Raw genomic sequence first — 20,225 nt, forward strand, 5'->3', positions numbered from 1 at the left:
GCGGAGCAGCGACCTGGAGAACCTGGCGGAAGGACTGAGCGGCTACAGGAGCAAAGGGGGCTTCACCTTCAGATTTGGGAGAAACTCCATCGCCCCGTTTCGTTTGAAGGGACGGCGGTCAGCAACGGACCCTGATTATCGCGACTTCTTCCAGAAGATCGCAGAATTTAGTTAAGCTCCTTCACTTACAATATTGCAACACGGGAAGAAAGAGTATGAAAAATGTCCACATTTAGCTAATAAGAAGTGCCCCGTCTTGTTCCCATGACACCGCTGGTTTGTTAGTAAAGCACGCGCAGAAGCACTCCACTGAAGTGCAGGTGAATTCCGCAGCTGTCTCCTGCAGCACCATTCACTTTCTCCGCTCGTGAGGAGATTCTCTGCTTTTCATCTCAAATCCACGTTTACTCTCCCTCTTTCATGTACTTTAGATCTTTAAACACACAGTGATGGAGTTCAGACTTTGGTCTGGCACTGGTTATTTTCACTGAACTATAGTGCACAAAGACATCAGATGTTTATGTAAGTATGTACGAACACACACACACACGGACACTCACGCTCACACAACGGCAATGCTGATTGCCAGCGTAAAAACAGAACCTGCAGTAGTTTCTGTTGTGTTTCTGATTAATGAAAATTGAATTAGATAAAAATTTAATTTTTATTGCTTTATGGCTGTCTTGATTATGTTTTTTATGTATTTACTACTATTAAATATGATGTCACTGTGACATGATAAAGACTGTGAATGGGAAATATTGTTATTTTATATATATGGAAAATGTGGAGTAAAGATGGGATGATTGACCAGTGCAATGTTCCTCAGTCCCTTATAAGTGTGTGTCAATAAAGAAGTTGTGAGCTTAGGGCCTCCACACTAACAGGGCTTCTACACCAACAGGGCCTGCACACCAACAGAGCCTGCACACCAACAGAGCCTGCACGCCAACAGCTTATTTGGCCTGTGGTAAAAAAGAACACTTCAGATCCAGAATGGCTCAGGTAAACTGTCCCAGCAAACCCATCAGCCGACAGCCACCAGCAGCACTCTAATGCTGCCATTGTGATGTCATTGGGAATCCGCCCATCCATTAATGGGCGTGTCCCACTGGGGCTGATGGGAGGGGATTGCCCTGGTCTCACTCACTGCTCCACTGAGAGATGAGCCCACGGTACTCCAGCTCTGAAGCAGGATGGAAAAGGGGGTGAAGCCTGCAGAGTCTTTCTGTTTTAGTCAACGCTGTTTTCCAGTGCTGGAAAAACAAGGCTTCCCGAACCCCACCATGGGTGCAGCTACCAGGTGCTGCCAATCACTAACTGACCTGAACCAATCAAGTAACCTTGTTATTCAAATCAAAACAATATAATTTGATCAAATCTGTGTGCCATTGACTGGGGCTTCATGAGGTCTCACTGTTCACCCCTGTTCACTCCTGCTGTCTCTGATTTCTCTCACTTCTCTCAGTGATTCCCTCTGTCCTGCAGCAGGCAAGATCTGAAGGCTAAAAAATGGCATGATAAAGCAAATCTAATACATTTAATTGCACATATCTAAGAATACATTAAGAGTTGTAACAATTAAATATGCATTTTTTCATGAAATTTGACACACTTTTTAAATTACAGACCAAATTACAGACATATTCTGTAAAAAATACATACACAACTGCTCTTCCACATGAGATTCCATGAAGCTCTTGCCAAAACACAAGTCATTCATTGAAGACTGACGTCATCTGGTGAGAAGCAAAGCGGTGGTCCTGCTGTTTCATATCCAATGCTATGCTCACAAGAACAAAAGTGGGTGACTCAGAAATAAGTTTAGACACAGGTAAAGTAAATAAAGGACCAGGTACCAGTCTGTTTCAAGTGACATAACAGCTATTCACACAACAGCTGCACCTCAGGGGTCGTGGGGTCACCACAGGTGAATATATACATGTTTATGAGAAACAGAGTGCTCTGCTATGGCGTGTCAGAAAGGCATAAAAGACCCATTTAAGCGTACATGTGACTGAGAGCAGCCTCGGTCACAGGCAGTCAGGGGACGGACACAGAATGAACAGAATTAAAACGAAAACAACAGAAGCTAATTACAGAACTGCTTCAGTCTTTCAAAATTCATCCTTTGTTAAGTTCGTTTGATCTGGAGTTCAGACAAAGTTTGTGAATGAACACGTAGGCTCTTCCTGGCTCTCAGCTTTAAATTTTGTGGGTACTCCACTGCACAAAAGTGAAGAAGGGGTACAACTGCACCAGTACCATACTGATAGGCCTGTAGCAGTGTGGTGGGTATGGAGTCCTGCTCAGCTAAAGAGATAATCAGTATGAGGGTTGTGTTTTTGACACACTGATATCTCCACAGCTTAAGAATTACAATTAACTTTGATTATCAGAAAAAAAAACACATTTATAACTTGATATTTTTACCAATAAGAACAAAAGAGTGTAGAGGAGCGGGAGTTCGCTGAGGTTTCTCCTCAGGTGCGCCTCACCCTGTTCCACGTGACCATCGTTAACATCGTGGGCTCTGTCTGTCGTTAGCAGTTCCACGGTTCCTCCGCTACCTCTGAACGATGTTGCTGATCTCCCTGAGGGAAGACAGCAGCTTGGTGAAGTCCTGCTGCACTCTGCTGCCCCCGGTGGCAGTGGGGCAGACCTGCAGCTCCCGCAGGCTGCTCTCCAGGCTGGCCATGGCCTCGCGGAAGGCGAACTTGGTCCTCATGTGGCGGATGGACTCCAGGTAGCGAGTGCAGAGTTTGGACAGGCTCTTTGTGGCCTCCAGCACGGCGCTGTGGCTTCCCCTCTGCTGCAGGTTCCTGCCGATGGCCACGTCCAGCTGTTCCGTGGCTCGCAGCACCTCCTCCCGCGTCACGGCCGAGCGCAAGACCCTCGCAGGCGGCTGCCGCGTCTTCCGTAAGGACTCGCGAGCCGTCGCCCCAGCAACAGAGGCAGGGGTGGGAGCCTGCTCACCTGCGGGGCGGGACTCCACCCCTGCCTGTAGCTGATTGGAAGGCAACTTTGAGGCCTGCAGTTTGATGGTGCTGGTGATGGTCAGTTTCTTATCGCCCTCCAGTGGCAGGAGGGTGTTAGACTGTTCAGCAGAGCCTAAGATGGCCGGCTGCAGGTCAGAGGGCTCCAAAGGCTGGGGTTTAGACTTGGATTCTGATGGAAGATCCTGGGCGGAGTTCTGAGAGGATTTTCCAGATTTTTCCGGAGAAGCAGGGAGTGGAACCTGTTTCTGGTTCCTCCCCTTGCCCCTGATTACCAGGTGGTCCAGGCTGTACCTGAGCTGACGGCCCCCTGCTGGTGGGAGTGTGCTTGTTTCCACCTGTGGGGCCAGAGCTTTGGGGTCCTCAGCCTGGGGGTGGCCTGGTCTGGGGATCCCGGTTGGAGGGGTTGACTCAGAGTCCTTCAGACATTCGTTCGTCCCGTCCCGGTTCTTTTGGGCTGGCCTCAGGGGCGGGGTCAGGGCGCCGGTGTGAGGGACGGTACTCTGCTCGCCGGGCTTCTTGCGGGGGGTGGCAGGCTTGCCCTCGGAGGTGCCTGAGGGGCCCGATTCTGGGTTTTGGGGGTGCACGGCTGGTTTCCACCTGGAGTCCAGGGGCGTGACAGAAACTGGGCGCACAAAGCTCTTGGCCCCGGACACACCCTCCTCACCTGGTAGGGTGGCGGCCACCTGCCCTCCAGTACCAGTCACCACGGAAATACCCTTTTTCCTCAACTCGAAAAGCCCCAGGGGCCCCGGGTGGGCAGCACCATTGTTACGGGCAACTGGGAGCTTGCTGGGGTCACAGCTGCAGTTGTCCTTGGGGTCGCCCCCTGCCCACCCCCTGGTCCCACCCTTCCGCTCCCCGGGCCCATCCCCCTCCCGGAAGGAGCTGCTGCGTTTGGGCGGGGCGGGGGCGGGGGCCGTCTTCCTCTTCTTCTTCACGAGGCTGAAGAGGCTGGTCCTGGACTTGTCTCTGGGCAGCAGGCGGCCCTCCTCGTCAGGGAGGGGTCTCTGCCTCCCCTGCAGCGTGTGGGAGGGACCCATCTCCGACTCCACTGTAAAAAACACAAACAAGACCAACTTCAGAGGCACAGAGAGCCAGCACTCCGCACAGCATCACCTCTGCCACCTCACTCTGCCTGCATCGCTGAAGAAATATCGGTGCATTCTGATGTAGGCATAGATCCGTCTTATCTGCTATGGAGCTTTGGGCAAATGCTGCATTTGTGTCTGATCCTCACCCATCAGCCCCCTTTAAAGCACAGTGCAGGATGCAGAGCTTATAAACGAAGTGAAAAAGGAGGAAGAGAATGGAATGTGTTCCCAGCTTTTACTGCGGCTCAGTAACGGCCTGCAGCTTCATCGTCTCCGTTCCCATGGCAGTCTGGCTCTTTGGACTTTTGGTACAGCTCTAACATCGCAAAAGCAGAACCAGAGCTCCACACATGCAGTGTGTTAACTGCGCTCTGAGGGAGGCTCGCCTGGGCTGTCCCTCATGCTGCTGTCCACGCTGCGCAGAATCCTGGTCTTACTGGGCAGCAGGGGGGCGGGGTCTAATGACATCACTCCATCCCTCTTCCCCAGCTCCTTCTCCACCTCTGCAGGAGGCAGGCAGACAGACAGGCAGACACAGAGGGACAGACAGGCAGGTACAGAGGGACAGACAGACAGGCAGATACAGAGGGACAGACAGGCAGATACAGAGGGACAGACAGGCAGATACAGAGGGACAGACAGACAGGCAGATACAGAGGGACAGACAGGCAGATACAGAGGGACAGACAGACAGGCAGATACAGAGGGACAGACAGACAGGCAGATACAGAGGGACAGACAGGCAGATACAGAGGGACAGACAGACAGGCAGGCACAGAGGGACAGACAGACAGGCAGATACAGAGGGACAGACAGACAGGCAGGCACAGAGGGACAGACAGACAGGCAGATACAGAGGGACAGACAGACAGATACAGAGGGACAGACAGACAGGCAGGCACAGAGGGACAGACAGGCAGATACAGAGGGACAGACAGACAGACACAGAGGGACAGACAGGCAGACACAGAGGGACAGACAGACAGGCACAGAGGGACAGACAGACAGGCAGACATAGAGGGACAGACAGACACAGAGGGACAGACAGGCAGACATAGAGGGACAGACAGACAGACACAGAGAGACAGACAGGCGGACATAGAGGGACAGACAGACAGGCACAGAGGGACAGACGGGCAGACATAGAGGGACAGACAGACAGACACAGAGAGACAGACAGGCGGACATAGAGGGACAGACAGGCAGACACAGAGGGACAGACAGACAGGCACAGAGGGACAGACAGGCGGACATAGAGGGACAGACAGGCAGACACAGAGGGACAGACAGAAAGTGTTTTTGGAATCAGCATTCAATAGTGGATACTCAAACGTCTTAAAGTACATTGTACAACTTTAAGTATTCTCTGTAACTCTATCTGCCCAGTGCCGGCCAGAAGCAGATGGGCTCCCCCTCTGAGCCCGGTTCTGCTCAAGGTTTCTTCCTGATAACTGGGGAGTTTTTCCTTGCCACTGTTGCCTTAGGCTTGCCCTCAGGGGGTCTCAGGCCTGGGAACAATGTAAAGCTGCTTTGTGACAACTTGTGTTGTAAAAAGCGCTATACAAATAAAATTGAATTGAATTGAATTGAATTGAATTGAATTGAATACTGATCCAGGATCAGCCTGTAGTGCTGTCTACAGTGTAGTGGTTAGGGTAATCATGGGTGGGACACTGTGAGACTGACACCAGTCAGAAATGTAACACAAGCTGCCCTGCACAGACATCCAGAGGGCAGGTAATCTGCAGCAAACTGCACCCATGCACTGAGCTCTACTGAGCTCTACTGAACTGTACTGCAACCAGAGACTGCAGGAGAGAGAAACGGGAGAGAGAGAGAGAGAGAGGGGGAGAGAGGGAGGGAGGGAGAGAGAGGGAGGGAGAGAGAGCGAGGGGGAGAGAGAGCGAGGGGGAGAGAGAGAGAGGGAGGGAGAGAGAGGGGAAGAGAGGGAGGGAGGGAGAGAGAGGGAGGGAGAGAGAGCGAGGGGGAGAGAGAGAGAGGGAGGGAGAGAGAGGGGAAGAGAGGGAGGGAGGAAGAGAGAGGGAGGGGGAGAGAGAGAGGGGGAGAGAGGGAGGGAGAGAGGGAGGGGGAGAATGAGGGAGACAGAATGAGAGTGAGAGTGAGCGCTTACCGTCTGAGATGCTGGATTCCTGGAACATGGTTTCAAAGGCCTGGTGTATTTCAGCGAAGGATGGTCTCTCTGCAGGAGACCATCTCCAGCCTGCAGGAAAGAGAAACCATCCTTCAGGCTGAGATCAGCATCAGGAGGCCGTTCAATAAGCCCAGCTGCTCGATACAACCCGCTGTCTCTCAGGCACAGCGGGACATAACAGAGGCAAAATAACAGGAAATTATGCGCTATTGATATAAATATAAATCAAAAGGAAACATCAAAACAGCTTTTGTCAGCTGAGGATTCATGGTGTGAATAACAGCGCTTTGCCAGTGAGCGGATGGCAGGGAGAGAGCTGGGAGAGGGAGAGCAGGGAGTAATAAGGCAAAGCAGGAGGGGTGCCTGTGGCAGAGAGACAGGAGGAACTCACAGGCTCTCATCAGCTCGTACACCTCCTCCGGACAGCCCTCTGGCCGGTCCATGCGGTAGTCCTTCTCCAGCAGCTCGTACACCTGCGACAAGTCAATACCTGGGTACGGGGACATCCCATAGGTGGCGATCTCCCACAGCAGCACCCCGAAGGCTGAGGGTTCAAGAGACAGTGAGAGTTACCGAGATACAGAGATATGAGCCAGGATGCCTGCAGTCATAAGCTGTTTATAGCGAGATGTGCAGTGGCCAGTACAGGTCTGAGCAGGGGCTGCTGCTGGAATAGGGCTCATTCAGTCAGGTTAACATGCCTTGATCATGCCTCCCACTCAAACCTGATTCATTTTTCCTCCGGCTTTTCAGAGAATTTTTTTTCCAACAATCTTTGAAAATGGAATTATGAGAAAAGAACTTCTTGAACACGTTTACAATATTTTGTCTGCGCAGACAGACACTTGTGGATATTTTTGACAGCAAATACCAGTTATCAGAGGTTTTTGGTAGGGGCGTCATGTACAAGCCAACCAGGTAGCCATTTCACGGAGAGTTAGATGCTTGACTGTTTTCCTATATAATTCCATGGAAGGAAGAAATAACAGTAGTGACAGCCAGTCGATTACAGAGGCCTGGCAGTTCTGCTCTTTCAGGAGGCCAGCATGGCCTCTCTCAGACAGAGCGCAGATGTGAGGAGTTATCAGTGACGCTTGTTTCTGAGCTCTCCTGTGTCAGCGTCCAGCTTACCCCACACGTCAGACTTGATGGAGAACTTGTTGTAGGCCAGGCTCTCCGGGGCGGTCCACTTGATGGGGAACTTGGCCCCGGCGCGGGCTGTGTAGGTGTCCCCCGTCATCAGACGGCTCAGCCCAAAATCTGCCACCTTCACCAGGTGGTTCTCCCCTACCAGGCAGTTCCGGGCGGCCAGGTCCCTGTGGGGGGTGGAGGAGTGAGCGAGACTGGGCTCTGACACCGGTATGGCAGAGCAGACTCTGCCTCAAACAGCCTGCAAAACTGATCCAATCCTATCGTTGTCAGCAGGTTACCCCCCTGCTCTCCAGCTGGACTGTGGAATAGCTGTGCGCAGGTGAGCTCACCTGTGGATGAAGTTCTTGCTCTCCAGGTACTCCATGGCGGAGGAGATCTGTGTGGTCATGTAGAGCAGCACCACGGCGTTCACATCGTCATGGTTACACTCACGAAGGTAGTCCAGCATGTTCCCGCAAGTCATGAACTCTGTGATGATGTAGAAGGGGGGCTCCCTTGTACACACACCTGTCAGGAGGGCAGGGGGCAGGGGACAGAGAAAAAAAGTATAAAATGTTTAAGTAAAGAGCACAGGCAGTGGTGACTAGGCTGCAGAGGAGAGACTGACACTAGCCTTCAAAGCACAGAAAAGTACCCAATCACACTGCTGCAGCGGCATACTCAGCCTGGGACGCTGACAGTCACAGGAAGACAAGCACTGCCTTCCAGAGCTCTGTGGGTTCCGGCGGGACAGAGAGCGAGCACATGGCGGAAGGGACTGGCTGCCGGTGCCTCCTGATTACCCATGTCCGGACAGCTTTCATCAGCCCAGGACTCTAAGCTGAAACTCACCCAGCAGCTGCACCAGGTTTGGGTGTTTGATCTCCTTCATTACGGCAGCCTCCTTCAGGAACTCCTCCACCTCCATGGTGTCCTCCTGCAGAGAGGGGAGTGAGAGTCACCCAGCCAGAAGGGGTGGAATTTACCCCCAAAATCACCGGGGGAAGAGCCTGCAGGAGGAGAACACACATCCACAGACCCGCTGACAGGGCAGCTGGGTGTGTTTCTGCTGCAGACAGGTCCTCTATCTGCAGCTGCAGATGCACCCCAGCAGGTGGAGACAGAGTGCTCAATAAGCCTCTTCGCCTGAACACAACTCAACGCCTAACTGCAGCCTGTATTTTTCAAGTTATGCTGAATTTTTTTTCATTTCATAGTCAGTGGAACACAATGACACTAACATTGTTTGCTAACACTTTGACTGATTCAAATCAGTGTGTCCCTGACAGCCAAGATTAACCCACTGAAGCCTCACCCATCACCTCCTGCAGCAGCTACCTCCGGTTTTATTTACATGACTCAGACATTGCCTATCATCCCATTACATGGCTGAGACAGTTCAGCTTCAGTACGCTCTTCTGAGGGTTAAACAGCAGCATCTTTCCATGATGAGACCCCGCCAGGCTCTGGCTGTAAGCCCGTCCCCTCCTGTCCCCTCCCCTCTCCCCCCTCACCTCTCCCCTCTCCCCCTTGCTCCCCCCCTCGCCCCCCTCCACCCCCACCTCCGCGCCGTGCTCAGCCTCACCTTGAGCGTCTTGACGGCGACGGTGAGGTTGTACTTCTTCCACAGACCCTCATACACCTCGCCGTACTGGCCGCCGCCTAGCTTGTGCTTCATGGTGATGTCGGTGCGCTCCACCTCCCACCTGTCGAAGGTGGGCGACACGCCATACACCGTGGGCTTGTGCCGCTTGGGGGCGGGGTAGTGCAGCGTGGTGATCAGGCCGTCCGACACCGTGGAGTGGTGCAGCACCAGCTCCGCCAGCGTCCCGAAACGGCTGTCAGACGACACGTACAGCTGCGGGAGGGGACAGGAGGATCAGGAAGAGGAAAGGGAACAGCCCAAGCGAACAGCCGGAGGGACGTTTCGCATGACTCTGCTTTTCTGGAATGTTTTGGTCTCGTTAAAATGAAAGTGAAGTGCACATCCGGCTCCAGGGAAGCACAGGGAAAACTCGCATCCAACATGATGAAAACAACACTGAGGACATTCCATCGCTGCTGAAGAAGAGGAAGGTCCAGGCGTCCCCACAGGCACCTGAGCAAGGGGTGTTAACCCCATAGTCCCAGTCAAATTCACAGCAATGCAGACTGAGAAATGAGCTCCTTGCTGATTAAATAAAGTTTTAAAATAATTATACTGTATGAAAGAATAGCAATAATAATAATGACATAAACGCTGTATTTGGCAAAAATTTGGCAAAAGGTGTCAGACAAGATGTGAGAAAAGGAGAAACAGGTGAAAAACAGCAGCGTTCTCAGCGTGTCTGGCTGGCTGGACCGGGAACCATCTACCCCACTGCCGGGAACGGGCCATTTACCCCACTGCCGGGAACGGGCCCTTTACCCCACTGCCGGGAACGGGCCATTTACCCCACTGCCGGGAACGGGCCATTTACCCCACTGCCGGGAACGGGCCATTTACCCCACAGCCGGGAACGGGCCATTTACCCCACTGCCGGGAACGGGCCATGGCCATTTACCCCACTGCCGGGAACGGGCCCTTTACCCCACAGCCGGGAACGGGCCATTTACCCCACTGCCGGGAACGGGCCATGGCCATTTACCCCACTGCCGGGAACGGGCCATTTACCCCACTGCCGGGAACGGGCCATTTACCCCACTGCCGGGAACGAGCCATTTACCCCAATGCTGGGAACGGGCCATTTACCCCACTGCCGGGAACGGGCCATTTACCCCACTGCTGCTCCTCCTGCATACACGCACACACACACACACGCATGCACGCACGTACACTCACACTCACACGTTCACACACTCCCACACTCCCACGTTAGAGAGGGGATGGAGCATTCATTAGGGAGGGGCTGGAGCTCATTAGGGAGGGGCTGGAGCTCGTTAGAGAGCGGCCATGGAGCTCGTTAGGGAGGGGCCGGAGCTCGTTAGGGAGGGGCCGGAGCTCGTTAAGTGCATCTCCATCAGCGCACCAGTGCAGTGTGTGATCACTCTCCTCACTGCCTAGCCTGAGGGTGGGGAGCGGGATGCTCTCGCCCTCCGTGACCTCTGACCCTCCCCTAACACATTGCCCCGGCTGCACTGCGACGGTGTGCTCCCCCCTGACCGCAGACTGAATCATTAGGGGATTCGTTAGGAGGAATGCTGCAGTTTCCTGCGTTACTGCATCCTCTGGCATGCAGCTGCGGTCTGTCTCCAGAGAGGTGACCACATGGCAGAGGAATGCGGACAGCTCTGCATATGCGGACAGGCTGCTGCGTTACAGCGCTGTCTCACTCGCGGCTTCCCCTCTCTCTCTGTCTCCACTGCGTCTGTGGCTACATACTGCCCTTTTCATTTACACCTATTTTAGTCAGATATTTGAAATGAACAGGAGAGTGAATCTGTGTGTGTCTCTGTGTGTGTGTGTGTGTGTGTGTGTGTTTGTCCACGTGTGTGTGTGTGTGTGTGTGTATGTGCGTGCATATGTGTGTGTGTGTGTGTGTTTGTGTACGTGTGTGTGTGTGTGTGTGTGTGTGTGTTTGTGTACATGTGTGTGTGTTTGTGTACGTGTGTGTGTGTGTGTGTGTGTGTGTGTGTTTGTGTGTGTGTGTCTGCATATGTGTATGTGTGAGTGTGCGTGTGTGTTTGTGTACATGTGTGTGTGTGTGTGTGTGTGTGTTTGTGTGTGTGTGTCTGTGTGTGCGTGCATATGTGTGTGTGTGTGTGTGTGTGTGTGTGTTTGTGTACGTGTGTGTGTGTTTGTGTACGTGTGTGTGTGTGTGTGTTTGTGTACATGTGTGTGTGTTTGTGTACGTGTGTATGTGTGTGTGTTTGTGTGTGTGTGTCTGCATATGTGTATGTGTGAGTGTGCGTGTGTGTTTGTGTACATGTGTGTGTGTGTGTGTGTGTGTCTGTGTGTGTGTGTGCATATGTGTATGTGCATATGTGTATGTGTGAGTGTACGTGTGCTGCACTGACCTTGCCGTCGGAGGCGGTGTTGATGCGGTAGTGGTAGACTCGGCCCTCGTAGCGCAGCGAGATGGACCTCTGTCCCGGGCTGCTCTCGCTCTCCCTCAGCAGGAAGCTGCCGTTGATGCCGCTGCTCAGCAGGTACTCGGCCGCGTTGCGTGACACACGACCGTGGTACCAGCTGTGCTTCTCCAGGCTGTTCACCGCTGTGATGTAGTTGCTGGGCACCCAGCCCTGGCCGTTCTTGGTCTGCGCCTCACACCACTCGCCATTGTGATTATAGCCCAAGACCCGGAGCTTCTCCCCTGAGGAGGAAGTGACATCACCATGCTCCACACCACGCCCAGCCTCTTAGCATTTAACACTCATTTACATTTTCCAATGCTTTCTACAGCTCTCATATCACATACACAGACATAAGGTAAAGCTAGGTTTTAAGCAGAGGAATTTATAAAAGATCATTTCACTACAATTTCAATGTAATTCCAAAATTGGTTACCACTAGTCCAGTTAAAGGCTGTGAAAAGTAGCAGAGGTAAAGGACAGTCTGTCTGTCACTCAGCCACTGAGGAAGAGGCTTCCTTAGCAGTAAACAGCAGTAACAATATTCTACCTCTAAGAGGAGAAAAGGTGAGTAACGCAGTCACAGCCATGGAACAGTGCCTGCTGTCATGGGCCAGATAGGAGCAGATGAACCAACCATAGGAGACAGTCCAGAGCAGCACTGCTGACAGACATAAAGCCTCTAGTTGTCCACTCAGGACAGGCCATTATGAACGGCATAGAAACTACCATAGCTGTAGTCCTGCTTCTACTTCTCGACTTCATGCTGGGATACTTGCCGGCGTGTTGCACAGTGCCGGCTGCGTTTTCTCACCTTTGGTTATGCTCAGAGTGTTGTCCCCACTTGCCACAAAGTCGTACAGAGCCACAAACACGGTGGGGTCGTTTTGGCTGGGTTCAGCGAGCAGGTTCTCTTTGGAGTTCCAGCGCGCCGCTTCAGTCAGACTGCGAATCTCAAAATCAGGCCTCTGAAACGCATCTGCAAATAAAACACAACGAGCATTAATTAACCAAAACTACTAACAAGCAGAAGGGCAAATGACATCACGGACCTACTGCAGAAAAACAGAGCTGCTCTCAACCTCCTTTATGTGAAACAGTGTCAGACACAGTGAAAGAGCTCAATAGTACCTTCATGTACATTTATATAAAAATGACATATGACAGATGGTGTGAAAATGAAATGTTTGAAAATTCAAAAAGTGAAAATTCAGTTTGAGTCCTTAACTTAGTTATTCATGTGTACCATAAAGGGGTGGTTTTTGAAGTGATAATAAAAGGAACTGTATTGCACACACACAGCCCTTTCTGATGGCAAAATACACAAATAGGATCATTACAAAACATTTGCTAAGCTGATGCTCATATCCTGGCTGTGTGTGTAAATGATCTCTTTGTTGAGCACAGTTATCAGACTTTTACTCTTTGACTGATTGAGATTCTGTCTTTCAGACTGACACTCGACCACTGCGTTACTATACCTCTGGTCTTCCACAGCTTCTCCCTGCTCCTCTGCCTTCGCCTTTACTTTCTCCCTCTCTGTGTGTATTTAGTATTTCACCTGTTCATGCTGCTTGTTAGAGGTTTGCATTTTCAGGTACCCTACACCCTTGGGCAAGGGAATGTTTCAGAAAACGTCCAACCGTATGGCTGGATAAAATGTAAAAATTGTAAGTTATGAAAGCCACTCTAGAGAAGAGCATCTGCTAAATGTAACATAGTTTACACAACTGAGTGACACGCTGTCAGTGAAAACACAAGGAGAAACGCCATTGGCCAGGAGAATGTTATATAAGTGTAGCCACACCCATATTCCCGCAGTTACAGTAAAACTGAGCTGACTGTGGAGCTGCAGCGAGCAGCGGCCAGCACTGAGCACAGTGAGAGGAGATCAGCACTGAGCACAGTGAGAGAGGGAGATCAGCACTGAGCACAGTGAGAGAGGGAGGTCAGCACTGAGCACAGCAGCACTGAGCACAGTGAGAGAGGGAGATCAGCACTGAGCACAGTGAGAGAGGGAGATCAGCACAGCAGCCCCAGAGAGATCAGCACTGCAGCCTAAGAGAGATCAGCACAGCAGGGACCCCAGAGAGATCAGCACAGCAGCAACTGCAGAGAGAGCAATCTGACTCACACTGCCAGGCAGGAATGCTAACAATATCAGCAAATTATCTGTTACTCTAAGGTTCATAGGGTCACCTACTTCATGAGAGAAAAAATCAATTCACATTTCAATGCAGATTCAGATCAACAACTGGTGATCTATTGGTCTGATATGTGAACAATGCTAAACTCAGTCTCGTTCGTACCAACGATGAGAGCATGTTTGAGTAGTAATATGGGATGCTTAATCGGACTCTTGTTCTGTAAAAAACCCGTCGTATAAACAGCAAGTTTGGAATCTGTAGACAAAGCCAGTCTGGACGAGCCCCTGCAAAAATTATGTAACATCAGGGGTCACCAGCCCTCTCTGTGTGTCTGTCAGCAGAGACACTGAACATGGCTCCTGGCGAAAAACTAAACAGTTTATAGCTATAAACAGGACAGTGTGGCGGCTGCATCCCTCATCACCCAGAGCATAAGCTAAAGAGGAGTAAGCTATTAGCGTCATGGTTACTTTTTCCACAGAATTTGAAAAAGCACAAAATCCACCTCACAGCCGCTGAGCTGAGTGAGGTCACAAAGTCATGACATCGTTTATATGGAATGAGGAGGCAGCGGTTAGCTCCGCCCCCCTGCCGCAGCAACAGGCCTCCGAACTCCCCCAGTTGGCTCTGAGGAGACACCCAGGGCCAATCAGGGTGCAGACTGCAGTGCCAGCGCTCTGACACCAGCTGCAAGGACACTCATAAAGATGGCCCCTGGCCACAGTTCAGTCCAGCAGAGGGCAGACCATGGAGAGACACTCACCAGCTCCAATACTTCAACCAACAACAGACTGAAATCAATCCATCTGTACGTAATTAACTCTGCAACACCTTTGATCTGCTGCTGAGCTGAATTACATACATATATTATCAAAGGGAGATTTCTATTGAACTGAGGGCTCTCAGAAAAACGGGTAACAGCAGGAACTGCACACGTAAAGTGTTCACTGTCTGCAGTGATTACATTTTTCACAGAGTGCTTTGCTCTTCAGTCAGAGGGCTGCTGTAATTATCGTGTCTTATAGTCTGGAGCACACTCTCTATCGGCATGTCTGTTCCTGTCACATGACCAACCCATGAAAACCAGATGTTACATCTCAAGGGTTGTTTTGATCCTGTGTGCAAAAATCCTGAGCGAATTTTCCTCTCAGTCTCCCTCTTAATGTAATCGTTGTTTATGTAAGAGTTATATGCTCTGCTCTGTGAGGGAACATGTCGCTGCATAGAGGGGTGAAAATGTTCCATTGCTGTAAGTCTTCAGAGAGACAGGACAGTCCTGCAGCGCTTCCTAATCCACACGCCACGACGTCGCAAACACTTTCATCTTTACTTTTCTTTGCGTCTTTGTGCTCGGAGCTACATGCATTCGCAGTTCCAACAGCATTTATCAGTTAGATCGATAAGCACAATCATGTGACCTGCTCCTCATCCCACACACTTTCCTAGACGAGTTCCATAGTTACAGAGGACTTCCATAAAAACAAAGACACCACAAAAATGAAAAGTTAGGATGGATCTACTGCTCTGAAAAAAAACACCAGCAGAAAAGGAATAAAGGAAACTAAGAGACGAGACTAAGCCTGTTCTGTGCTTTTCTGCTCTCTCCCCCCAGGCATGGGCCAGGGTGTCTGGCCTCTCCGTCCCTCCCCCCCCCCCCCGATTCCCAGGCGCAGAGGACGGCGGAGGCCTCTCTCTCGGCTGCGGGAGCTCCGTTTCCCCCAGTGCTCAGCGGGAAAGCTGAGCCCTCCGCGCCCCCCGAGCCCATCCCTACCTGTCATATAGCAGCTGGACGACGAGGAAAGGCCTTTTTTGGATTTGCATCCCACCAGTTTCAGGCAAATCTCCAGCATTTTCCCTCCACTCCAACTTTCAGACCCAGCCGTTTTTTTCTTCTTTTTCTCTTCTTTTGTTTCTCCTTATCAGCTCGCCCACTTATTTACATTATTTTACTCACAATCGTTTAACGCCTGCACATAAAAACAAAACAGAGGCGAGGGGGGGTCGCTTTACACCCCCCAAAAGTTTGTGCTGCACCCCTCCCCCCCTGTTCAGCAGGACCAAAGCAGCTCAGAGAACAAAGGATTTACTCGCGGGGCTGCGCTCTGCTCCCGGCTCTGCAGTCATTGTGTCAGGTCCAGGCGAGAGGGGCCAGTTGGACGGGCAGACGGGTTCTGTTGGGTTGGAGCGACGGTTCGCCTCTGTGTCCGTTAGCTGGAGCTCAGGAACCCTCTCATTCCGCTCTCTGCCAGCAAAGGGCCTCTTTCAAAGTGCTGGCTTTTCCCTCAATGACATCAGCGGTTTGGACCCTCCCACCCACACACACACACACAGCGCCTTAGTGAACTTCCAGCTCTCCGTATCTTTCTGAATGAGAGTCACACCATTTTCTTTTTAAAACTCCTTATCCCTTGCTTTTCTCTGCTCGCTCCCCCTCCTCAAGTTCTGTGTGTTTATAAGGTGAAAGGTCACAGGTTAAAGAGCAGTTTCCCCATGCTTCCTCTTCAGTTTTACAGAGGACTAGAGATTGTCACAAGTGGAATGCATGAGAACATACATTTACATTTATTTGTTTAGCAGATTATTAATTAATATTAAATTCCACTCTCCTGTGCGCGCTGCGGACTCTCATCCACTCTCCTGTGCGCGCTGCGGACTCTCATCAGCCTTCTCAGGGTTGCCTTGTTTGTTCCTCTCCTTCCCGCCTTTGTGATGTCACAGCTGGAAGAGATGCAGAATCACTTCCACAGCTTCCATTAATCAATCACTGACAACCTCTGAAAAATCTACGTTATTTAGTATGCTTGTTGTATACTATTTTTGATTATACTACTGCTTTTAAACATTTATGCTATGTATTTATTCTCATGTTTATTATTTTCTTTCGTGTCTCATTCTGCTAATCCTAAAATGATTAAGTGAAGTAGAAGAGAGTTTATGCATTATGCATCTCTGCGATTGGGCTCTGTGCCGGAACCAGCCCCACCAGGCCACAGCAGCCCCAAGACAGTGCTGCACAGGTAAACCCTGAGCCTCGAAAGATGCAGGCGCCACATTAACCCCAAAAGCACAACATGATAGAAGTTACCATTTGCTCTAATGGCCCTTTATCTGGCACCATTTACACACTGTCATTAGTGTCGTGTTATGAGCTGACTCTTAGGCTAATAGTTAGCAGTAAGGTGTCCAGTAAGTAGTATGCTGTCCCTGAGGTTTGTTGGCAAACACAATGTTTTGCTGTTTTATTTTAGTATTTATTCAGATGGAGGCCTTTATTCTGCAACAGCTCTGTTCTGATGTCACTGTAGCTGTAGTTGCTCCTGTGTTTGATATATACTGCCCATCAGCCCTGTAAGCCCTCGGAATAAGAGCCCCAATGGCTGGCACCCCAGAAGCTGCAGTGGCCAGTCAGAGACCAGCAACCCAACCCTCCCCCCCCCGAATCCTGGCCACTGCCACAGAGGAGGAGGAGGAGGGGAGGGGGAGGAGGAGGAGGAGGAGGATTGGAGGAAGAGAGGGATTCCAGAGGAGAAACATGAGGCTCATAACTGAGCAGTGAGCTCACTGTAGCCTCGGTGCTGTGGTTTATGTAATGCTGCTGCTGGTATGCTCACAGCGAGGTGACGTCAACGGGGCAGATTTCTCCTTTTTTTGGTTCAACCATTAAGCCCAACCATTAAGATTTGAAATACAACTGAAAATGTGCTCAAAAGTACAGAATTCAAGCAGTCTCTTGTTTTTATTTAATAATCACGGGTGAGATTTACAGAATATTTTGGTAATGTAGGGCTTCTATATTACTAAATATTACACAGGGTTCAGTCTACAAATTGCTTTAAGTGAAGACAGTTATGGGCCCAGTCAGGGAAGCCAGAGAGAGGATGGGACACATGTCACGATTCCAGCCCTGATTCGGCTCCTGTCCTTGGGTGTTGGGAAAGAGTTTGTCCTCTGAAATGACCCCATGTGTTTCTGTGTCAGGTTGAATCCTGAGTGCGTCAGATCTCAACAACCAGACTGCCCAGTAAAAGTTCTATTATTTTTCATGCCCTGACTTTTAGCTCAAGACCACACCATTTCTTCCTTGCTTGCAGCTGATACTGGTGGCCAAAAACCAAACTGCTTTGTGAACCAGCAGATGCAGGGGGGATGCAGGCAGCAGGAGGTTAATAATCTGAGCTCAGACAGACTGGATCCTGAGGCTTTACACGCTTTCACACTGACGTGTTTACGCAGTGATTTCACACTGACTGCAGGGATTTCACACTGACTGCAGACGTGTTTACGCAGTGATTCACACTAACTGCAGATGTGTTTACGCAGTGATTCACACTAACTGCAGATGTCTTTACGTAGTGATTTCACCCTGACTGCAGACGTGTTTACGCAGTGATTCACACTAACTGCAGATGTCTTTACGTAGTGATTTCACACTGACTGCAGACGTGTTTACGCAGTGATTTCACACTGACTACAGATGTGTTTACGTAGTGATTTCACACTGACTGCAGAGATTTCACACTGACTGCAGACGTGTTTACGCAGTGATTTCACACTGACTGCAGACGTGTTTACGCAGTGATTTCACCCTGACTGCAGACGTGTTTACGCAGTGATTTCACACTGACTGCAAACGTGTTTACGCAGTGATTTCACACTGACTGCAGAGATTTCACGCTGACTGCAGACGTGTTTATGCGGTGATTCACACTGACTGCAGACATGTTTACGCAGTGATTCACACAGGGCTCCGCCGAGCTGCCACTCTGTGCCAGTATCACACAGAGCACACCCTGAACACAGGCCCCTAGCACAGCACACGAGAAGATGCACAGTCAGCAAAACCGGCCGCACGCCATGTGATGGCTTGACAAAAGCAGTGCGAACAGAGCAGAGGAACAGCCACGTCCGTCCCAAACAAAGCCAAAGCGGCCGACCGGCTCCCCTGTGCACGGGACCTAAAGCACATTCATCTACATTCATTCCTGACAGATGCTTTTATCCAAAGTGACTTACGAGTGAGGCAGAGTACAACACCAGCATAAAGCCACATAAGGAGTCAACAATATTAGAAGCGCAGAATGACCTGGTTTCTACAGTTGGCCAGACAAGGTACAAGCTAGCTGCTAGAGATATAAGTGCATTCAACCATCAGGTTTTATTTTTTTAAATGGAAAAGAAAGTTTTTTGCAGACAGAGAGGGACTCCGGAGAACAGATGAGGTGTGGAAGTTCATTCCACCATCGGGGGACAATGGCAGAGAAAGTTCTGGATAGTGATTTTGTGCCGCGGCGTGACGGGACCACCAGACGCCGGTCGACAGCAGAACATAGGCTTGTAGTAGTGAGTTCAGGTAGGTAGGTGCAGTTTTGTTGGTTGTTCTGAGCACAAACATCAAGGCCTTGAACCTGATGCGGGCAGCTACAGGGAGCCAGCAGAGCAGGACAGAGAGAGGTGTAAGGTGGGCCTCTTTTGGTTGGTTGAAACCCAAATGCGCCATTGTGTTCTGTATCAGCTGCAGAGGCTCAACGGTGCCGTAAACCTCCAGCTACATATGCCAGAATGTCCTTGGAAAAGATGCTTAATACAAAAAGCCCACTCTCTCCTCTGCCTCTAGAACCTCTATGCCCCTCGACCTATAACCCTGAACCTTCTCAGAATTCTCCAGGGGTTTGACTAAGCTGAGCCTACTGTTTAGCACTGAGAAAGCACTGTGATCCATCCCTTCAGAAGAGCTGTTCTCATCGTGAACTTGGAGGAATGTAATCGTTACTCTAAATCAGTGGTTCTCAGCCTTTTCTGAACAAACGCCCCCTGACCTCATCATGATCCTGGAACTTTGTTTTCAAGATCACAAACAAAAAACGGGAATAACAGAAGAAACTACTTGGACAAACACACAAAAAAGCTTTTTTCCAAGACTACGAATCAAACACGTGAACAACAGAAACTAATTGCCTGGCCAATGAAAAAGCAGCGGTCCCTCACGCTGTCTTTAACTTATATTACATCCAAACGGTCATTTTATTGAAGACCGAAGACCAGTTCACTGAACCTAACGAACGACAAAAGTAGGCTGAAATTAACTGAATTAGAATGCATTTTGATTGGTCATGGAATCTTAACCTGCGAAACAGGGCTGCTGTCAGAGCCGTCAGAAGTTTATAGGCGTTTCTATGGAGATCATTTGCCGGTAGTGTATGAGGAGAAGTCAGAGCACTGGCAGCATGAAAATATTATAATTGTAACTGAGCGTTCTGTTGTAAGCCTATACTTTTAATAATAATTAATTAAACAAGGAGACGCGAGCTCCGAACCGATCAAAAAGCTTTATTAACTTCTTCATTCATCAGTCAACACCGTGTAACTCATCACCATCACTTCCAGTGTGACCTTTCAAAATAAAAGCACTGAAAAATCGCTTACGTAGCCTAATCATTCACACAAAGACATCAGAATATCTTTTATTTCAAATTCAATTCCAGCTCCCTGACCTGGGGATGAAGGAACCGAGATTTCAGCTGCACTGTCTGACAGAGAGAAAAATGAGAATGAACTCTGAAACCCGATCCATCTCTCTTTGAGCCAGGCCACTTGTATACCACTGTTGCTATGGCTACAGTACAGCATAAACCATTCCAATAAATTAGACACACAT

General features: G+C 50.2%; 1 protein-coding gene across 1 annotated transcript; it reads right to left on the minus strand.

Annotated features, from left to right (window-relative positions):
- Positions 1-1,761: 1,761 nt before the first annotated feature.
- LOC118777020 (tyrosine-protein kinase ABL1-like) lies at positions 1,762-15,844 on the minus strand. The gene is made up of 10 exons (XM_036527718.1): positions 15,342-15,844; positions 12,238-12,402; positions 11,370-11,665; positions 8,959-9,231; positions 8,226-8,310; positions 7,724-7,901; positions 7,374-7,558; positions 6,634-6,786; positions 6,222-6,311; positions 1,762-4,050 (listed from the first exon to the last, which is right to left on the minus strand). Exons 1-10 carry the CDS (start codon positions 15,418-15,420, stop codon positions 2,567-2,569), a joined length of 2,988 nt encoding a protein of 995 aa, XP_036383611.1. The 5' UTR covers positions 15,421-15,844; the 3' UTR covers positions 1,762-2,566.
- Positions 15,845-20,225: the final 4,381 nt, after the last annotated feature.

The sequence above is a fragment of the Megalops cyprinoides genome, chromosome 4 (genome assembly GCF_013368585.1).
Source record: "Megalops cyprinoides isolate fMegCyp1 chromosome 4, fMegCyp1.pri, whole genome shotgun sequence".
Lineage (NCBI taxonomy): Eukaryota > Metazoa > Chordata > Actinopteri > Elopiformes > Megalopidae > Megalops > Megalops cyprinoides.